Source organism: Hyperolius riggenbachi, chromosome 9, assembly GCF_040937935.1.
Source record: "Hyperolius riggenbachi isolate aHypRig1 chromosome 9, aHypRig1.pri, whole genome shotgun sequence".
NCBI lineage: Eukaryota > Metazoa > Chordata > Amphibia > Anura > Hyperoliidae > Hyperolius > Hyperolius riggenbachi.
In genome coordinates, this window is record NC_090654.1 from 208,340,018 (window position 1) to 208,362,627 (window position 22,610).

General features: G+C 42.7%; 1 protein-coding gene across 5 annotated transcripts in view; it reads right to left on the reverse strand.

Moving 5' to 3' along the window:
• The window catches only part of RASGRP1 (RAS guanyl releasing protein 1), a 315,245-nt gene that overhangs the window by 39,843 nt on the left and 252,792 nt on the right, over positions 1-22,610 (reverse strand). For 4 of the 5 annotated variants that reach the window (XM_068253917.1, XM_068253918.1, XM_068253919.1 and 1 more), the window contains one exon: positions 16,372-16,553. In XM_068253917.1, the coding sequence (XP_068110018.1) occupies positions 16,372-16,444 (73 nt within the window). In that variant the 5' untranslated portion in view covers positions 16,445-16,553. Of the gene's footprint in view, positions 1-8,985; positions 9,105-16,371; positions 16,554-22,610 lie in introns of those variants that run through there. The other variant, XM_068253920.1, reaches the window with a different exon arrangement.

A 22,610-nucleotide genomic window follows, 5' to 3' on the forward strand; every position in this document is an offset into this window, starting at 1 on the left:
CCTACACCCAGGCAGCGCTCACACACAGTGCCACCCCTACACCCAGGCAGCGCTCACACACAGTGCCACCCCTATACCCAGGCAGCACTCGCAAATAGTGACACTCCTACACACAGGCTGCACTCACACACAGTGCCACCCCTACACCCAGGCAGCACTCACACACAGTGTCACTCCTTCACCCAGTCAGCGCTCACACACAGTGCCACCCCTAAACCCAGGCAGCGCTCACAAACAGTGCCACCCCCCCCCCCTCCCCGACAAATAATAATAATTATAATGCCATTGCTGTTGCATACATCATACTACAACCATATTTCCAAATGTGCTTCTATCTTTTGGAGATAAGCCTTCCAACTACTACAACATACAGGATGTATTGCTGCTCACAGACAGATTTCCTTACACTTGTTTCCTGTCCAGACTTCAAAAGTGTGGTAAGCTAACTAGAAAAGAAGTGTGTCACACAGAACCACAGACACATAACCACATGGACAGAAATACTGATAGCTGCAACAGTGACACCAAATGAACACGTATTATCAAGTACACCAAGGTAATCATAAACCATATCTTTCTCTACGTATATTCATGTTTGCTTGATTTAAAGCTTGTACAAACATGCATAAGTGTGTGTGTGTGTGTGTGTGCGTGTGTGTACGTGTGTGTGTGTACGTGTGTGTGTGTGTGTGTGTGCGTGCGTGCGTGTGTGTACACATATTGCCATTCCCTGGCTGTCCTGCTGATCCTGTGCCTCTACTAATACTTTTAGTGATAGACCCTGAACAGTCATGAAATTATTATTTATTTATTTTTTTTAAACAATTTGTATTCACTTTTTTCATAGCAACAAAGTCTTGATTAATCATTAAGGAGACATAAAATCAAATTTCCTGGCAAAGTAAAGGTTTCATTTTACTTACCCCATCCACCACCCAACCCGCCCTCAACACCTTCCCACGAGTTTCACTGTGCTAGAAAAACCTCAGACAATCCAAGCCAATGTGGACTATCCCCTCATGCAGTCCCTGTGACTTCATTTTTCCAATGGGAGCCCCCAATGTCCTCCAGGAAACACCAAGAGGTCAGTGTAAAATCAGAGCACTGGTCTGTTGTGGAGAGAATTGCTGCAAAATAAAGTTCCAGATTTTAAAGAAGGCTTTAGTTCTCAGTTCCTTTGCTTGAAGGGTGTTTAATATGTCCATGTTAAAGACATAAGTAACTGTGATAAGATAGAGAAAGGACGGGAGGAAAAACCAGGAGCCCAATCTAGTGTAGTATTGTGAGTTTTAGATGGTTTTATCAGTATAATTCTTATATAGTTGTACTCACAAAATTGGGTTGCAAACCAGGCAACCACTTAATATGCATGCGGGGAAGTACCGTCCCTGCTCAGCCTTGTCCTTGGTTCGCAGCTCCTTCAAAAAGTCCACTTGCCAAAGTGGTGACCCCGAATCGGGGTAAAACGTCAAATAGAGTAGGGTAGGAGGCGCCCGTGACAAGCAACTGCTATATTATATGACTATTTTAAACATTAATTGCCAGCCAATCTGGTAAAAATAAATAAAGGATGGTCCTACCTTAAATGAAGCAGTCCATCCACTAAATGGTATAAAGAAAATTAGCTTTATTGGGCACTTTTAAAATGACAACGCGTTTCGCCGAACAACCGCTTCCTCAGGTCAAGTGATGTGCCCTTCGGGCAGTAGGGTGACCATTTAGAGGATGGACTGCTTTGTTTAAGGTAGGACCATCCTTTATTTATTTTTACCAAATTGGCTGGCAATTAATGTTTAAAATAGTCATATAATATAGCAGTTGCTTGTCATGGGCACCTCCTACCCTACTCTAAAAGACATAAGTAAGTTCTTTCTGCAGCATTGCTGTATCTGGTGGGTTAGGCTCCAGCCATTTACACAATATAGCTCTCCTGGCTGCTATCAATATGGTGTGATATAATGCTGAGGGGACACCCACAGATCAGTCGTTTCTGACTGAAGTCTGAATAGATTCACCCCATGCTTGTTTCAGGTGTGTGATCTAGACACTACTGCAACCAAAGAGATCAGCAGGATGCCAGGCAACTGGTATTGGTTTGAAGGATATAAATATAGCAGCCTACGTATCCCTCTCAGTTTAAATGTCCTTTAAACTAAATCTTACAGGATTCTTTAGTGAGGTGCCACTGGATTGGACATCAAATGGTAGTGACATTTGTTATTTATGCATTATATAATACTTGTTTTTATAGTTATCTTATATTTTTTCCATTAAAAATGTTATCATCTTTAGAAGTTTTAAGCATTCTTTCTAGCCAATTGGCTGACTTAATTTAAGTGAGTCTGTAGATAAGCAGGGAGACAGATTATTTGCATTACAGCACCAACGACAATGTTGTAAAGACACTTCATGAAGCTGCTCTGTGTCAGTGAGAAAAATACAGCATAAAGATTGATAACACCCAGGAATTCCCCCCAGACTTGTTTACTGGGGAGGGTATGAGTGAGCCCCCAGGTACTACCAATGGTAAATGTCCTCCCCCTGCTTGTGTGTCTGGCTTCGGATCTCACCATTCCACTGAAACAGTCCTCACCAAAGGCCAATTTTCTTTACTAATACTTCTCAACTTTTCCTCTGCCTAGCACATTTTTTTGGATTAGCTCCTAACCTGTCTGGGCACTTTTCTCCTATTCCAACACTTAGGCCTTTTTTTACGGATAGTTGAACTGTTTGCTCAGCAAGCAGTTACCAGTCAGCACTGAGCAGTTACCATGCAGTAGTGAGCAGTTATCAGGCAGCAGCAAGCAGTTGTGAGAGTTTGAGAGGCATTTCACTGCCTATCAATTGTCCATGGAAAAGAGGCTTTACTCCTCTTCACGTCCGCTATCTGTTAGTGTACCAAAAGGCTCTGTTCTAGGACCTCTTCTCTTCTCCGTCTATACTCATGGCCTGGGACAATTAATATGCTTTTTTGGTTTCAAGTATCACCTCTACACTGATGACACTCAAATCTATCTCTCAGCTCCTGACCTCTCTACTCTATTATCTTGATTTCCTGACTGTATGTCTGATATTTCTGCATTAATGTAATTTTGTTTCCTCAAACTTAACATGAGATTGGGATATTTCCTGCGTCTCGCACCTATAGTTACCAATAATGTAGAAAAGTCCCCAATAACTTCAACTCATAAAGCTCACTGTCTGGGAGTAACTTTGAGCTCTCATTTAAACCACGTATTAACACATTAACAACCTCCTGTTACTTCCATCTCTAAAATATCTCCAGAATTTGTCCATTCCTTACGCAAGAGGCTACTAAAAAGCATGTACATGCTCTAATCATTTCCTGACTTGATTACTGTAGCACCCTACTCTGTGGCCTACTGTCCCTACCGAACAACTGCTCGTCTCTTCCATCTCTCCTCCCGCTCCTCTGATGCTGCCTCTCTGTGCCAATCTCTCCACTGGCTGCCAGTCACCCAAATAATCTAGTTAAAACACCTAACACTATCATACCAAGCTCTAAATAAGCTACCCCCACCATACATTTGTGTGTAAATCTTCAGATATCATCCCTCCCAGAACCTTCGCTCCTTTCAAGAGACCGTAATCTAGCTTGATCATCTCCTCTCACTCTCACATCCATAACTTCTCTTGAGTGTCACCTTTCCTTTGGAACTCTCTCCAACAGCCTGTTCATCTCTCTTCAAGTCTGGAAATGTTCTAATGTACCCTCAAGACACACCTGTTCAAACAAGCTATTAATTTATAGCTAGAATTTAAAGCTCAGTGCCTCATCTGCTAGCCCCTTTGTCTACTCCCACTATCCTCTAGATTGTAAGCTTGCAAGGGCACAGTCTCCCCCTTTTGTTTCTGTGCATTTTATCAAATGGACATAAGTATATCAGTATTGGTGATGTTTTTCAAACTACACATCAATTGTATGTATCTGTACTTGTATCACTGCTGGTCCTGATTGTATACAGTATGTTGAACTGTTCATGTATCTATGCTCCCCATTGTTGTATTATTTGTTTACACTGTACAGCACTACGGAAGATGTTGGCGCGATATAAATATAAAAATATGAATATTTCTGAAACAATGTAAGCACTTACCATGCACAGTGATTCCAATAGCTAATAAATACTTTAAGCAATCTTACAATGCATTTTATAAGCCATGGAAAACCCTATTGAAAGATAAATCTCAGTAAATCATATAAAAGGGGGGCATTTTTATTTAGCTTTTTCTGGAGTTGGCCGTTAATCAGCCAGATGGAAAATATTTGTCTAGTTCCCCATTTTCTTCCGTCTTCTTCCAGCTGAGCTAAATGGGGAAAGAGAGTAGAGAGTAAACCTTGTACACATGCTAGATCAGTAATGGCTAAACTTGTCACTCCAGCTGTGATGGAACTACAAGTCCCATGAGGCATTGCAATACTCTGACAGCTCTAAGCATAACTCGGGGAGGCAGAGGCATGATGGGATTTGTAGTTTTGTCACAGCTGGAGTGCCAAGGTTAGCCATCACTGTGCTAGATGGTTCACTGAGAATCTATTGTGTGTACAGCTGCCCCAAACCTTCTTTTCAAACTGCTCCCAACCTTCTATGCATTGTCAGGAGACCCGGAGTGCCACATAATGTCAACTGAAACAGACCGAGGGCATGTTCTCCTCCTTATCCCTCCCACTCCATCGTCCCTCCTCCCAGCTTTGCTGTAACAGTATGTGTTGCTAGCCTCTAGGCTAGCAATGCTTCTGTACAGACCTCAAAGCATAAACGCACCTTATGAAGGAGGAAGAGAACCTGAGCAACAGGTGAAACATGCCCCTGTACCACCAGATGGGTAGAAAGAAGAGCGTTTATGAAGCAGTAAAAATAAAAAAAATAAGCACACGAGGTACAGTAGCTAGTTCACAATCAGCATTAGCACCAGTAACAGCTTATACTGAACTGAACAGCCCATAATCCTAAATTGGGGTATTGGCTGGATAGTGTAATGGTAAAGAGCTCTGACTGACATAGGAGACCATTCTAATCTCGGCTCTTCCTATTCAGTAAGCCAGACACCTATTCAATAAGGAATCATTGGGCTAGACTCCCTAACACTGATACTGCCTACTAAGCGCGCTCTAGTGGCTGTTCCCTCGAAATTGCTTTGAGTCTGACTGGAGAAAGGCGCTATACAAATATTAGCCACTGCATCACAATATCACATGGGCACCAACAGGTTTCAACTGTCCGATTTAATCGCATAGCTTGGCAAGATGACAATATTGACAGCATATCCATTCACATTGTGCATATATACATCACCGCTCTGGTGTCACCACCCACAGAGACCCTCCGGTCAACAATTGTTTCGCTTGGTAGCTTCCTCCTGGACCGCTGCTCTCTGCGGCAGGGATAAGGCTCAAACGCCACGGGTAAGTGTGCGTCTAAAAGTACCCCGGAAGGGTATCCGCCCACTTGTTCCTCCCTGACTTGCGTCACGTCCCACGTCGGATAGCGTGAGCGTGCATCCTCTCGGAGCACAGCCCATCACCATCCACTATCACGGCACGTCACCACGCTCGTCGACGCTACCAGAGCGTTGTCGCCATGGCAACAAACCAGTCTCCTGGATGCGCTCCAACACCCGGAAGAAGGCAAAACAGCCTTCCTCATCGGGGAAGAGCAGCATGTCGTGTCATGGGGCCGACGCGAGCCAAGGAGGTAATCCAGACCGCACAGGGCATACTGCTCAGGGGGAACCCTTAGTATCTAGACAATATACATCCTATTTTAAGAAAAGACCCACAACCGAGAGGAGGCTCAGCAAGGCTCAATAACTAACAACTACAAGGCAAAGGACTAGAGAGATAAAGAACCAACAGGTGATATCCCTAAACCGACGAGAAGACTTATATAGAGAGATTATACAAACATCAAAATATAATGACATAATTAGTTCTTTTCTAAGAACACACTTAGTTCATTCCGATCATTGAACCCTAATGGGCCCATAGCATTGGTTCTTGAGATCCAGGTTGCTTCCTTTTGAGAAAGAAGTCTCTCCCTATCTCCTCCCCTTCGAGGGGTTACTACAGTAAACAGTCCAGTAATCTTTAATTGGGTTGGATCACTTTGATGGACCTCTTTGAAATGTTCAACTAATCTTGGAACACCACCCTTGCCTTTCCTAATAAATCTAATGTGTTCTACCAATCTCTCCCTCATGGGACGAGTAGTCTTCCCTATATAGAAAAACAGGCAAGGACACAGGAGGGCATAGACCACAAACTCAGTTCTGCAGGTTATGAAATCCTTAATTTGGAGATCAATACCTCCCAATCGTACATTTTTTGTTTTGTTAACGTGACCACACGTTGGACAATGTCCACATGGGTAGCAACCCTGTTTTTTTACAGATCCTAGCCAGGATTTGTTTTGGGGTCTAACATACTCACTCCTAGTTACCAGGGACCCTATGGTGGGACCTCTTCTATATGCCAGAATCGGTGGACTTTGGATCTTAGGTCCAAATCCATTGTCCTGCTGTAGAATGTACCAATTTTTGTTTATAATTTCCATAATCTTATCGGCCATTGGTGAATAGTCAAAGGTCATAACAAACCTATCTTCTTGTTCCCCAACTTTTTCTTTTAGAAGATCCTTTCTGTCTACCGCTCTTGCTTTGGTCAGGGCTATTCTAAGATCCTGCTTCGCATATCCTCTTTCGGAGAACCTATCACTCATCTCCCCTGCCTGTTTCTCAAAGTCCACGTCCCGAGTATTGTTCCTCCTCAATCTAATGAATTGGCTGTATGGAATTGCTGATTTAACATGGGGGGGATGGTAGCTAGCATGATGTAGAACCGAATTTGTAGCCGTGTCCTTCCTGTGTCCCCTAGAAATCAAGGCAGCCTCGTGGACCTCCAAAGTGAGGTCTAAGAAGTTGACCCTATCTCCACCCCAATCACCAGTAAAAAGCATATTCCTATCATTTTTGTCCAAATATTCCAAAAAGGAGTTAAAACGGTCCCTGGTGGAACCCCAAATGACCAACACATCGTCAACGTACCTGGACCATGCCCTCAGATCACTTCTAAAGGGGTTTCTTTCCCCATATATATATTCCTCCTCCCACTTTGCCAGAAAAATATTTGCAAATGTGGGAGCTACTGATGTCCCCATTGCTGTCCCAGATGTTTGGCGATACCAAACATCTCCAAATCTGAAGGCATTATGTCTTAATACAAATCTTAGGCAATCCCCCAAGAATTCGCTTTCCGACTGTTCGACCAACCTAGTGGTATGTAGCATATCCAAGAGAGCCTTCACCCCCATCTCCTGTGGTATCCTGTTGTACAGGCTTACCACGTCGATGGTGGCGAGGCTGTCACCCTCCTGCCACTTTAACTGCTCAATCATTTTCAAAACATGTGTTGTGTCTTTCAGATATGATGGGACAAAGGACAAATACAAATATTAGCATTATTAATTATTACATTATTGACCAAGTCCTCATTTTATGACAATTTTTAACAAACTTAACATATGAGAACAGGAACACTTTAAAGTCCCCGTTTTACACAAGACATATTTTGACCCTGCGGTGGAGCCATGTACCTTTGTTTATTACTGTGCCCTACATAGACTCGACTGATGCTGTTAAGGTCCATCCAGTTCCTTGTTTATCATTGTGCTTCTAATCTGTTTCATAAGAAAATGGTCAGTCACTTCAAAGAAGCAGCAACAAAGTATCCTGATGTAATTCTTTATTGACTGGCCTCAGCTGGAGTTCCTCACATCAAACACTGCTTTGATTGGTGTTGTGCGGCTGTGACAGCCTGGTTTCCTGCTGGAACACTTGCTCACAGCCTCACGTATGCTCCGCACTCCATCTTTTAGGTTATAATGGCTGCTTTTTAAAATTAATTTCTCTCTGCAGGGCTCCCATCAGTCTTTTGTATTTAGTTATTTGTAAATTGACTGAGTCACGGACAATATATTATGTAAAATAATTAAACTCAAAAGTGCTGACGTCAGGGTTTGTGGCTGCTCTGTGGGAGCTCAGCGCAGAGATGAAAACAGATTCACAGAAAGGTCAAGAGCCTCGGAAAAAAAAGCTAATTTTACCGCTGATAAGCAAAAACAACCGAAAAATCTGAACCCAGAAATAACTCAACATTCACACGCTGATAAGCAGCAGCAGCACAATCACTGACAGGTAAATTGGAAAGCACGGATTAGCTCATTACAATGTGCCTGTCAATGGGTGGGATATATAAAGGCAGCCACACAGTAGAAGATTGCCACCCCACATGGCAAAAAGATGGATTCCTCTCTGATCGGACACTGATCAAAGAGGGATTTATTCCTTCATACATTGCACACAGATTTTCAATTGATTTCAGCATGAAAAAAAAAAATAAAAAAAAAAAAAAAATATATATATATATTGTATTTATAAAGCGCCAACATATTACGCAGCACTGATATATATAAACAATCAATTGAGCCACAGCGTTGCACTGCTCAATGCAGTACAATGCTATGGGCTATCGATCTACCCACACCGCCCCCGATCAATCAAAAATCTTCCATTTGATTTTTGTCTGAAAATCAGTGATTAGTATCTACCAATCACGATTCAAGGAAGAATAAGTAGTGAATGGACAGCAAAGTTATTACTGAAGTACATGGTCCGGAAAGACTAGCCTGTCTACTGTACTACCAGTTGCAGAATAACTTACTGCTAAAAATGAGAGAAAGATGTCAAAACATACAGCACCTCGCAACTTGCTGTGTGTGTAACCATGGAGTGACCTGACCAGTCAGTGACTGACATAAACACCTACAATGGGTACAGGAAGCATCAGAGCTACAGAGAAAAACTGTAAAATTTTAAATATGTGCAAACATATACAAATAAGTAGTACATTTTTTCCAGAGTAAAATAAGCCATACATTACTTTTCTCCTATAATGCTGTCACTTACAGTAGGCAGTAGAAATCTGACAGAAGTGACAGGTTTTGAACTAGTCCATCTCTTCATAGGGGATTCTCAGCAGGGCTTTTATTCTTTATGAAGATATTCCCTAAAAAGGATTTATACAAAGATGCTGGCCAGCTTCCCTGCTCGCTACACAGTTTTTTGGCAGTTGGACAGAGCAACTGCCATTCACCAAGTGCTTGTGAAAATAAATATATCCCTGAGAATCCCCTATAAAGAGTTGGACTAGTCCAAAACCTGTCACTTCTGTCAGATTTCTACTACCTACTGTTAGTGACAGCAACATAGGAGAAAAGTAATTTATGGCTCTTTTTACTCTGGAAAAAATGAACTTCTTATTTGTATGTTTGCACATATTTTAAATTTTACAGTTTTTCGCTGTAGTGACCCTTTATGTTTTCTATTGGCCTCCAAATTCCTTAGATGTCTGAGTATTTGAGCTTCTGTGGGATGTGCTGAAAAAAAGTTAGATTCATGGAAGCACCCTGTCTAAGGTTACAGGACTTAAAGTAATACTAAAGCCACCCTGTAAAAAAAGTAAGATACTCCCCTATGGAGAAGGAAGGCTCTGGGTCCTAAAGAGCCTTACTAGTCATCTCTCCATGCTCAGGGTCCACCGCTGACCGCACCGCTAAAGTTATCCCCAAATATGCTTTCGGGGAGTCCTCATAAAGGCTTTGGAAGTATAGCTTCCTCAGACAAGCGGGTCTGTACCGAGCATACGTGGGTGTGCGATCGCACATGCTCGATACGGATGCGCCAGTCTCCGCGAGTGCTTCTAAAGCCTTCCAAGGACTTTCACAGGGGGACAGTGACAGACCTAGGGCATGGAGAGAACTAGGAAAGCTCTAGTGGCTACAGAGCCTTTCCTCTCTATAGGTGGATATCTAACTTTTATTTTTCCAGGGTGGCTTTATATTTGCTTTCAAGGATCAGCTGCTAATGTTTTTGTTGTCAGATATTGCTGGGGATGGACAGGCAGGGTTTGTGCTGAGCTGTCACTGTCCGCTTTCCATTCTGTGATGCAAGTAGTGCTATCAGAAGGCCTTATGAGTGTGTGAACATAAAATCCAGTGAGTGTGTGATTTGGGCAGAGATAAAGGGGAAGAACCTCCCGCCGTCTGCCTGAGTAAAAGGAAGCTGCAGGAAAGGTCTGATTTAAAGGAGTGTAAGGCAGCACCTCTTTCACATCTGAGCCAGTTTTCTGCATTTTAACGCAAAGAAAGGTAAAATGAAAGTCCATAGACTTAACCTTTACCTTTCACATCCGACACTGCGTTTTGGTGCCTTGCGGTTCGACGCACCAGAGAGCTTTTAATCGCCCGGAGCTGGCGTTTTCCCGTCGGGTGAATGAATAACTACCGCTGCTGATTGCGTTGCACCGCAACATCCCAACGACACACCGCAGGCCATAATGCGTGCAGGAGAACAGCTCCTGCACGCATTCTATATGTGAAAGAAGCCTTAGCAAGTGATTGGGGGATCAGCAAGGTCTGATGGGTGAGAGGAGCTCTTTAGCATTTCTGCCTTGGGTGCTGGTGGACTATGTCCTGGCCCTGTGCAGAGCTGGATCATCCACAAGGCACCTCTAGTCAGTTGCCTAGGGCCTGGAGAAAGTCCAGGGGCCTAGTGGATGCTCCCCCCACACACACACACACACACACACACACACACACACACACACACACTCACACACATCAAATCTTACTAAAAGATGGGCAAAACTGCTATCTTGCATATGGCCCCATTTCATCTTAATCATTTTCTGTCCCTGTGCATATTCTATATGTGGACAATTTTCTTGGTACTCTTACAGTTTGCTGAAATTATTGCACACAAAAAAAGGTAGTCCACTCAGTCAAGCTGATCGCTAAAACTGCTTTATGCCTTCTGAATAATAATGAAATGAAAAACCATCTGTCTCATGTAGGTCATGCAGTTGTTATGTCTTCCAATAACTCCTGCTCCATCACAGTAAATTCCACTCCTTTATTTAAGAGTATAGTTTTTGTGAATGCATTTAATAGAAATGCAATTTCAAAACAAATGCAATTAAAGTCCAAAATTCTGTCTGCAATGTCCTGTACGCAGAAGCCACTGGCCAGGTCCACAGCTTGAAGCTTCCTCTCTATACTTCCATATGGTTACCATGTTATATAAATATGTAACAGTACAAGCGCTCCCAGATTAACAAATGATGCTGCAGCCAAGGTCCTCTGCACCACACAGTTGTGGGTCAAAAAAATTGCTTAACAGTTGACACAGGGCTACTGCAATCTCAACTGCAGTTAGAACTCTCTAATCACTGACAGACAATTGGTAGCCTGTCAGTCACACAGGATGCGGAAATCAAACTCGGCCCCGCCCCCATGCCATAGACTGTGTCTCTGGCATGAACCCATGACTACAAGGAATGTGGGAAAGGAAGGGGGGGGGGGGGGGTGAGGTGAGTGCGAGGGAGCTGCAGGCATTCAGTGATGCAGACCTGGACACCATTGACCTCCTGCAGCCTAAAATGTGAATTTGTATACTGAAAAAATTGCCATATGATTTTAAACACGTCTTTATGAAATACAGACTCCCACCTGAACTAGGACTTCATGTATCCCAGAGTAGACAGCTAGGGGAAATGTAAAGGACGCCACCTTTTTTGACATCTTCAGACAGCCTTTGACAAGTTATCAGCATAAAATCCAAGGAAATGGCTGTTCTCAAGAATGCAGACACAGACTACCCCAGTATTGTTAGGAAGTATTATCTGCATTGTGCTGAGCTGTTCTTATTAACAATCTCTCCAGCCATGCATTGCCCTTATCTCTATAGAATGGCTGCAGATAAACTGAGCTCTCCTTATATATACAATCACTATCTTACTCACTACACTACACTCTCTATTGTAATACTTCTCTATTTTTATGTTTTGCTTTTCACTGTTAAGCATGTGTCTGCAGGAATGTTTCCATTTCCCAATGTGTATAGCACAGAGATCATGCTAAAACACTCAGACATAAATCTCACTTTTCTTAATCAAAGAGAATAAACATACTGGAACTCATTCACAAAACTTTTCTGTTGAATTATCTTGTCTAACTTATTAACTCACAATTTATCTCTCATTAACACATGACTTATCTCTTATCTAAAGGTGGCCACACACCATACAATTTTTTAAATATCTGTTAAATTTAAGAATTGCAATCAATTTTTCTGACTGATTGAAACATTTCAAAAATCTGACCAATGTACCACACACCTATGTTTAATGTTCAAAATGATATCCATCTTTCCATAGTTACGTTGTATTACACAGGGCGACTTTTTCTGCTGAATGGAGCTGCTGACTTTAGGAAAAAGTCGCCCTGTGTAATGCAATGTAACTATGGAAAGTTGGATATCATTCTAAAGCTCTCTTTCTCCTCTTTCTGGCGACACCTAAACCGCGGCCCTATGCCTTTTAGTTTTCTCTATTTTCACGATCAAAATCGCGGCCGTGGCAAATTCAATCGCGAAAATAGCGAAAACTAAAAGGCGTAGGGCGGCGGTTTACAGATCATTGGAAAGAGGAGAAAGAGAGCTTTAAAATGATATGCATCTTTCCATAGTTTCTGCACTGCTCGGTGTCCCTTTAACTGACTTATCTCATGGTTTATCTCTCCTTATTTGACTTATCTCATGATTTCTCTCTCCTTGCTGTGGTCCAGCTGTAGCCCGGGGCAGATGCGCTCCTCCATATGCTATATGGGGGAATGCATCTACCTGCCCGGGATTATCATGGACTGCACAGAAGTGCGGCCGCTTACCGCATGGATCCCACAGATCAATTGCAGCATGACAAGAGTAAACAGCTCCTATATATAAAATAGGAGCCGTTCAGCAATGAATGAAGAACGGTCCATTCTACGCTCAAGTGGGAACACAGCCTTAAGGTGAAAAATAAGTAAGCTTTGTGAATCAGCCCCATTTTAACTTATTGAGTTAAGGAGGAGAAGCAAACAGACACTGCTTAATGAAGAGGAGAGGGAGAAAAGTGACCAGACACTGCCAGATGGAGAGGTAAGGAGGAGAAGCAGCTGGATAGAGAGGTGAGGGAGAGAAGTAGCCAGAGTAAGCTAGATGGAAAATTGAGGGGTAGACATGGCCTGACACTGCTTTATGGAGAGGTGAGGGGGGTAGACATGGCCTGACACTGCTTTGTAGAGAGGTGAGGGGTGAGGCAGTCAGACACTGCTTTATGGAGAGGTGAGGGGGGTAGACATGACCTGACACTGTTTTATGGAGAGGTGAGGGGTAGACATGGCCTGACACTGCTTTGTGGAGAGGTGAGAGGTGAGGCAGTCATACACTGCTTTATGGAGAGGTGAGGGGTAGACATGGCCTGACACTGCTTTGTGGAGAGGTGAGAGGTGAGGCAGTCATATACTGCTTTATGGAGAGGTGAGGGGTAGACATGGCCTGACACCGCTTTGTGGAGAGGTGAGGGGTGAGGCAGTCAGACACTGCATTATGGAGAGCTCAGGGCTGAAGAAGATAAGGAACTGTTAAATGGAGAGATCAGAGACAGAAGTGGCCAGTTGGAGAGGTGAGGGAAAGAGGTAATCACACACTGCTAGGTGGATAGGTGAGGGGGTGAAGTGGTATGACCCTGAATGATGGAGAGCGAAAGGGGTAAGGCAGCCACCATTATATTCCCACAACATGAGCAGTCAGACACTGCTTTATGGAGAGGTGAGGGGGGTAGACATGGCCTGACACCGCTTTGTGGAGAGGTGAGGGGTGAGGCAGTCAGACACTGCATTATGGAGAGCTCAGGGGTGAAGAAGATAAGGAACTGTTAAATGGAGAGATCAGAGAGAGAAGTGGCCAGTTGGAGAGGTGAGGGAAAGAGGTAATCACACACTGCTAGGTGGATAGGTGAGGGGGTGAAGTGGTATGACCCTGAATGATGGAGAGCGAAAGGGGTAAGGCAGCCACCATTATATTCCCACAACATGAGAAGTCAGACACTGCTTTATGGAGAGGTGAGGGGGGTAGACATGGCCTGACACCGCCTTGTGGAGAGGTGAGTCAGTCAGACACTGTTTTATGGAGAGGTGAGGGGTGAAGAAGATAAGACACTGTTAAATGTAGAGATCAGAGAGAGAAGTGGCCAGATCGAGAGGTGAGGGAAAGAGGTAATCACACACTGCTAGCAGGAGAGGTGAGGGATGAAGTGGTATGACCCTGAATGATGGAGAGCGAAAGGGCTAAGGCAGCCACCATTATATTTCCACAACATGAGCAATCATTATGCACCCCTACCCTCATAACAGGTTCCAACATTATATCAACAAGTGCAGCCCTCAAGTACTGAGGTCAGCAGGAATTCTACCTGTAGCTTAAAGCGGATCCGAGATGAAAAACTAACTGTAACAAGTAACTTGTCTATATATCTTATCTAAGGTTTAGATAGTTTACACAGCAAATCTAGCGGCAAACATCTTCAATAGAATATGATTATTTCTTCCTGTGATACAATGACAGCAACCATGTTGTCTGTAAACATTACACACAGGCAAGCTTATCTGCATCTTCAGCACTGAGCCTGTGAAAAAACCTAATCCCCCCTCCTCCTCCCTCCTCCCCTCTGCCTCTGAAATCTCTGGCTAGTAATACCTCCCCTCCTCCTGACCAGACTGAGCTCCCATGAGCCCTTGCTACTGTTTGAAAATGCCGAAGCTCTCTTAAAAGCTGTGCGTGAGGCTTGTTTAGTTTATAGTATTAGAGTATTAAAACAAAAAAAAAAGTATTTGGCTTGTAGAATGCCCTATAAACAATAGGAAAGGAACACAATTATGCAATGAGTAAAAGTTCATCTCGGATCCACTTTAAGTGGGTGATCTGTGACACTCCAGATGTCACATCTGCCCCCTGTCTCATGGCTTAACAAGTGACAGCACATAGTGAGAGTTTATACAAAGGGATCAGTTTGACTGAACGGAAGTGCTAGGCAGGTTGCCACGAAGATTCAGGTAAGTACTGTATTTTTTGGACTATAAGACTTTTTCTCCCCCAAAAGTCACTGCGTCTTATAGTCCAAATGCAGTGAGTTCCTGACTTGTGAACACCGGCCGATACAAATCTCCAACCCTCCGCAATGTCAGGGACTCCCTGTGCTGTGCCAATGCAGAGGAGGACACGGGGAACAAACGGAGGACACAAAGGGGCATAGAGGAGGACACAAAGGGGCATAGAGGAGGACAGAGGCGGACACATGGGGGACACAAGAGGTACAAAGAGGCCATAATCCACAAGATGCCCCTGCACCAGGTTTACTATACATTTTTTCCCTGGTTTTGTCCTCTAAACCTAGATGTGTCTTATGGTCAGGAGTGTCTTATACCGAAAAATACAGTATGCCAGATTCATAGCATTTTCCTACTGAGCTCTGCATGGGGTGAGAGGCAGCACATAGTCATGCTCTACCTCCCCATTTGGTGTATCTGACATTTATTTATATGTCCTACACTAATGTATACTGCTGCTTCTGTGACTCCCCACCCTTCAGTATGGCCTTGCCTGCATCTAAGCCTTTATGCACTGAAAAAAAAATGTTGCTTTTCCCTGAACAGGAACACACGAGAAAGTAGAATGGAGAGGATGATTGATTTCAAAGGTTTAATTTTGCAGATTTCATTCTTGCTATCACTAATAAAGCAATGCGTGATTTAATCTGTCTATTACTATGCTGTCCCTGTTCTGTACAGGAACTGGTTGTGCAACTATGAAAACATGCGGTACGTAACAAAACAGACGGGAAAAACTGTAACTTTGTTAATGAATGTCGGTGATATATCAGTCATATGAAACAGCTGCCAGGTCAGTAGCGCACTGGCTCTGCCGCTGGCCTCTTGATAGCAGCCCATTCCTACCTATTACCTCCGTAGTTTTGCTGCTTACATATATTTTTAGAAATGAACAATGAGTATCTCTGCATAGTCCAGAAAGAGAATACACAATAGAAATAGGGAGGGGCATAATACTACCAAAACAAAATAAAAACAGTCAAAATAAAACTGTCAATGATAGGAGCTCACACACCCAATAGCGCATGGAGGTTTACTATTAATAACATTAACATTATTAGAGGAAAAAAAACAAGTTACTGTAATCTGAGATTTATTTATCAGACAAGAGAAAGTGAAACATGTCCAAACTGCGACCTCACTGCTTAAATAATAAATGAAACTGAACTTACCAAAGACACTTTTATAAAAAAATTCATCTGAAATTCAGGTATTGCAAAGCTCTATAGTAGTTCATACACTGTTAAGCCTAAACAGAAGTACTGTATAAAACATGAAAGGTACTTGCAAAATGACTATAAAAACTCACCAAAAGTTTGTATACACATCTGTATGAGTTCATCTAGGCTGGCTCCTTTGATGAACTGTCCCAGAGGCATCATCACCCGTATGGGGTTCACTTGAGGCAGCTTGGGGTGGGATGTGCAGTGGATGATTTGTTTTAACTCCAGGGCAAGTCGAGGGATTGTAGTGCATCCATGAGCTGGTCTACTGTGGAAGAAGGGAAAGGGTGAATGGACATCACAGTCACTGCAACAGTAGCTCATTGGACAAAGCATTGGAAATGTCAGGATCTATACAGCACTGTGCTGGAAAAGGAAGGTCACCTCCCCTTTCATTCCTCCTCCTTTCATGTCAAGCACAAAGCAGCAGGTTTACTTCTTTTCACAGGAAGCAAGGAATCAACAAATGACTTTCCTATAATTTCACAAATTTCCATACGGTATTATATAATATTATTATTATGCATTTATATAGTGCAGATACTTTCCACAGCACTTTATAGAGTGCATTAAGTCATTCATATCACTAACTGTCCCTCAAAGCAGCTTACAGCCTAACCTTATGCCTCTCGCTCAGTCATGGTCCATTATCCCTAACATAGTTTAGGGCCAATTTAGGAGAAGCCAGTTATGTTATTCATGTTTTTTGGGATGTGGGAGGAAACTACAGTACCCAAAGGAAACTCACATAAACACAGAGTGAGAGAGAGTATACAAACTCCATGCAAGTAGTGTCCTGGCATCAAACCAGGGACTCTGGAAAGCAAGCGAGCAAGCTGCTTAGGCACTGTTATGCTCAAAAGGAATACTGAAGTGATTGGCCATATCTATTTACTTTTAAACAGTATCAGTTACCTGGCTATCCTGCTGATCCTCTGCCTAGAATACTTTTGGCCAAAGCCCCTGAACAAGCATGCAGCAGATCAGGTGTTTCTGACAATTTTATCAAATCTGACAAGATTAGGTGCATGCCTGTTTCTGGTGTGATTCAGACATTCCTGCAGCCAAATAGATCAGCAGAACAGCCAGGCAATAAAAATGGCAGCCTTCATATACCTCTCGATTCAGTAGTCCTTCAACCGATTTGTGACCGCCGCATGTTAAAGCTACTCCACTTTTGTGGTTGCCTAAGCTTGATGCGGAGTAGTTATCAAGCCACAGGGTTGGACTGCTCAATGCAATTCAACGCTACGGGCTGTTGATATACCACAGCTTCTGCCCTGATCAATCAAAATTTTCCATTGCAGTCTGATCAATAATTTTGAGCGATTTGGGCCAAAAATATATCAAAATCACAATCAAGTCGGCATGTTGGGTATAGATTTCTAGCAAATTCTGTGTGTTTGAATCAACAGGAAAATGTATTAGTATGTAGCTAATAATATGTATGTAGTATGTAGCCAATAGTAACTTTAGTTTGAGAACTTTGTTAGTTTACTTGCGAGAAAATTATTCACAGACATTATATGATAGTCAACTGATCAAATCATTTATGTTCTGAGTACTTTACACAGGCACTCACTAAGCACCCTGCCTTACTGTACTTGGGGAAGAAGTGATTGATCAGGATAGATTTCACAACCAATCAGTGATCTTCTCTCAGAGACAGAGCAATACAAAGCATTGCTTACATGTTCCACCTTCGTTTTCTATAGAAATAAAAGTTGTGACGCCATCGGCTGAGATGCCCAGGGGGTAACTGCCTGTGCACAGACATGTCCCCTGACTTAGTCACTCACCTAAACTAAGCATGCGGGATGAGACATTCTTCATTAGCTGCATACCTGTTCCACTTCAGTGCCACACTTATTAGTAGTGAAGCCAAGATCAGAATGACAGGCTATAAAGCTAAGTACACACATGCAATTATTGTCGCTCATCTGGGATTTGGAAACTATTCCTCGGACAAAAATTCAGGGACTAATGCTGTACAACCGTATCACTAGTCTTTAGGCTAGCGATGCATTCTGTAACTATGAAGCCGGGCGATTGGTGCACTATGAAGCGGACGGGGGAAGAAAAAAGTAACACTACATTTGAGCATGTTTGGGCATTGGGGGATGTTAAAGAGAACCCGAGGTGTGTTTAAAGAATGTTATCTGCATACAGAGGCTGGATCTGCCTTTACAGCCCAGCCTCTGTTGCTATCCCAAACCCCACTAAGGTCCCCCTGCACTCTGCAATCCCTCATAAATCACAACCGTGCTGTGAGGTTGTGTTTACATCTGTAGTGTCAGCCTCAGCTGCTCCCCCGCCTCCTGCATAGCTCCGGTCCCTGCCCCTGTCCCTTCCCTCCAATCAGCAGGGAGGGAAGGGATGCAGGCGGGGACTGGAGTTCTGCAGGAGGCTGGGAGAGCAGCAGACTGACACTATAGAGATAAACACAGCCAGCTCTGACAAGCTGTTTGTCAGCAGCGTGGCTGTGATTTATGAGGGATTGCAGAGTGCAGGGGGACCTTAGGGGGGTTTGGGATAGCAACAGAGGCTGGGCTGTAAAGGCAGATCCAGCCTCTGTATGCAGATAACATTCTTTAAACACACCTCGGGTTCTCTTTAATGATCCAGCATGTTATGCTAAGAACACACAATGCAATTTTCTGACAGATTTACTGTTATTTCCAACATGTTCGATCTGATTTCTGATCGACTTTCCGATCAATTTTTCATAGAAGTGAATGGTAAAAATCGATTGGAAAATCAATCGGAAATCAGATGGGACATGTTGGAAAAAATCGATCTCACTATATCGGTCAGAAAATTGCATTGTATGTACATAGCACTAAGCAACATTGGCCGTTCACTGTACACACATTAGAAAGGCGAACGATTGTATGCTGACTGGGCTCTGCTTGTACTTACCTTAAACTCTTCTGTATTCTGCGTCACTGGCCCCTTAACCACTTCCCTACTAAAGGTGTTTTTCCCCTACCTCCTATCCATTCGCCAATAACTTTATAGCTACTGATCACAATAAAATGATCTAAAGCTTGGTTTTTTTCGCCACCAATTAGGCATTCTTTGGGTTGTACATTTTGCTAAAAATTATTTTATTCTAAATGCATTTTAATGGGAATAATAGGAAAAAAATGGAAAAAAATTCATTATTTCTCAATCTTCTTCAATTATAGTTTTAAAATAAAATGCTCTACTGTAGAAAAAACTCACACATTTTATTTGCCCATTTTTCCCTAGTACAATGTATGGAAACAATATTTTATTTGAAAATAAAGGTGTATTTTTTCTGTTTTGCCTCCATCAGTAATTTCAAGCCCATAATTGCAAAAATAACAGTAATATACCCTCAGGACATACGTATTAAAAAAGTTCAGTCCCTAAAATAACTTTTTTTTTTAAATTATAATTTTTTTTTAATATGCAAATGTTTTATTTGGGTAACTATGGGAAAGTAGGGGAGGTAAGGCGTTAATTTTAATGATAAATGTGTTATTTTTATAAAAAAAAAAATGTCCCCACACATTTTCTTCCTGCCGCATACTAACAGAAATAGCGCATGTATGTGTTACTTTGTTTGTTACAATGACCGCAGGCATCTCATTGATGCCAGCGATCACTGACATGGGGACTTACTGTATATCAAGAAATCGGAACTGCTTTCCCATTTCCTGATCTCCCCACTAACACACGGGAGCGAGCAGCAGCCATTCACTTCAATAGATTAATATCTATGTCCCTGAGCAGGAACTGAAGTCCTACAGGAAGTAGATATACCGTGTAAAAAAATGAAGTGAGTGACTAGAGATTTTTTTCCCAGAATACGAGCAGTGATCACTGTGATTGGCTCATGCTCCTGACCGAGATACGAAACGATTACAGTGTCACCTATCGGCACAGACGATGAAAGCCGCGTGTATACAGAGGTTGAAATCTACACCCTGGCAGGGATAAACGGACATAAACTCAAATTTCAACTAGACCGGTCCGGAAGTGGTTAACTTGCCCATTAGAGAGTGCAGCTGCGGCACCTCCCATATGTCTACAGTCTTATAATGTGTGCCTTTGTGGCACATATTATTTTGATGATCTCTGACTGTATATATGAGTGTGTAAAGAGTTTAGGAATTAAAGAGCTCTATATCTCGCTTGTAGGACTTATTCTTATTTGATAAATAAGTGCTAAAAGTCACTAGCAGTAATGAAACACACACACACACACACACACACACACACACACACACACACACACACACACACACACACACACACACACACACACACACACACACACACACACACACACACACACTATAATATGCTTAGTAAAAGATTCATTTGCAGTTTTACACTGTTGGCAAACACAGTCCAGCACACAGACAAATATATGACGTTTGTGTCCCTGTGTTGGTACGTCATGTGTATGGATGTAATGACTACGGTGACAGTCACCTGGCTGCACAATGACTACATTAACTTTCATGACAAATGTGTTCCATTGCAGGTAATTTTAGCAGTAGCAGAAAGGACCAAGCACTGTTATAACAGTGGTTTCCGCAAGTAATGCAATGCAGGAGAGCGCTAGAAGCTTGCTACTATGGTTAAAATATCCCCGCAGATCACAGTCCAAAGTCAAATACTTTAATTACAGCCAATGCACGGGACCATAAGTGCCAGAAGAAATCAAAAGGCATCTACGAAAACACATACTTTTAGATGCATTCAGGTTGGTATAAATATGTGTTTTTGATGCATGTATGATACAGTTCAGCAGTTGCCACTTATAAATAAGATTGTTTTATTTCAGTTTTTGTGGAGTCATCTGAAATACATGTCAAACGTATTAATGTATGTACTGCACCAGCTACGCACTCGCAATTCATGTCTTTTGACATGAAGTAGAAGACCAGCAGAGTGAATAAGAGGATAACTCTTGCCTTCCATTTCCAGGGTCAAGAATAGGATGCCCACCAAATACACTATCTACATGGACTTTATGTTCTGCCTGTGCCTGCGTGGGTTTGCTGCCGGAACTTTGTGTGGGTTTATAGCAGGATCTCCCAGAAACACACTGTTTACTAAAATGTGCCTGTGCTCAATCCATTATAAATGCAAGAAAGCTGCTTGAACATGGCAGAATAAGATCGGATGTGTTACAAAAACACAACAAATAACGAACATAAGAATAAATGCGATTAACAATTTTATACAAACGCACACATACACCTGTTTGGTTCTGTTATTCCCTTTTGACAGGGTGGCTACATTTTCCCATCAATTAGAAGTGCCATTGTACAGTAAAAATACCAGAGCTGTGTAAGTCGGTTAGGAAATCGGCATTGGGGATTTGGCGGTTCTGGTTTGGGGAGGTGCAAGTGTCAACTCTCTTTACCATTAGTCTACAACCATGATTACACCCAGAGGATCACCACTGTAGCCAGCCAAGTAAGTCGATTTTCTGGAAGAAGGATAAGATGGCATCCTCCAGAGCTGCCTAATGACAGGTACACTTTAGGCTAATGCCGGACACTGATTTGATTGGCTGTTTTGGGGTATAGCACTATTTCTTCTTAAAGACTATTTCACACAAAGCAAAACAGTTACAATGGAAGTTGCCACAAGAACACACTAGTTGAGTAATAGTCACGGTGTAGCTAAAATCATTGAGAAGCGCTCCATGTATACTGGTTCTAGATACTCCGGCACTCTTATTGGCCAGAGAAAGCTGGCTAAAGCTGGCCACTAATGGTCCAATTTGTAGCGAAAAAACCTTAGAGCGATCAGAAATTCTGATCGGATTGGTTGTAAATAATCTCCATTGGTGGACACAATCGATTATGAACGAGTGAAAAAAATGTCGCCCGAATGAATTTTCGTCGAACGAAAATTTGTATTTTCTTGGTGGTCGTGATAGATAGGAAGCAATGATCGGTTAGTTGATGGTGTAGTGAACGTTTTTTTGTCCGATCAGAATTTCTGATCGCTCGAACGATTTTTCGCTAGAAATTGGACCGTTAGTGGCCACCTTTAGACCCGTGAAACGCGTTGCCTGTGCAAAAATAAAATTCTCTTTTTTCCTATGAGAATGTCCTTATTGAGGTAAGCTACCTCATTTATCGTTTTTCCACCGTGCCGTGGATGGTGCTATGTGCACACTAGCTTCCCCCACCGCAGTTCAGGACGCCTACCAGACGCTCCACGCTTGATCGGTAACTCTCACTTCTGCGCCTAAGCCCTGTCCGACATGTTTCATCATAAAGACTCATCAGGAGCTCATCAGGAGGTCGAACCCTGAGATGGCGAACGGCTGCGT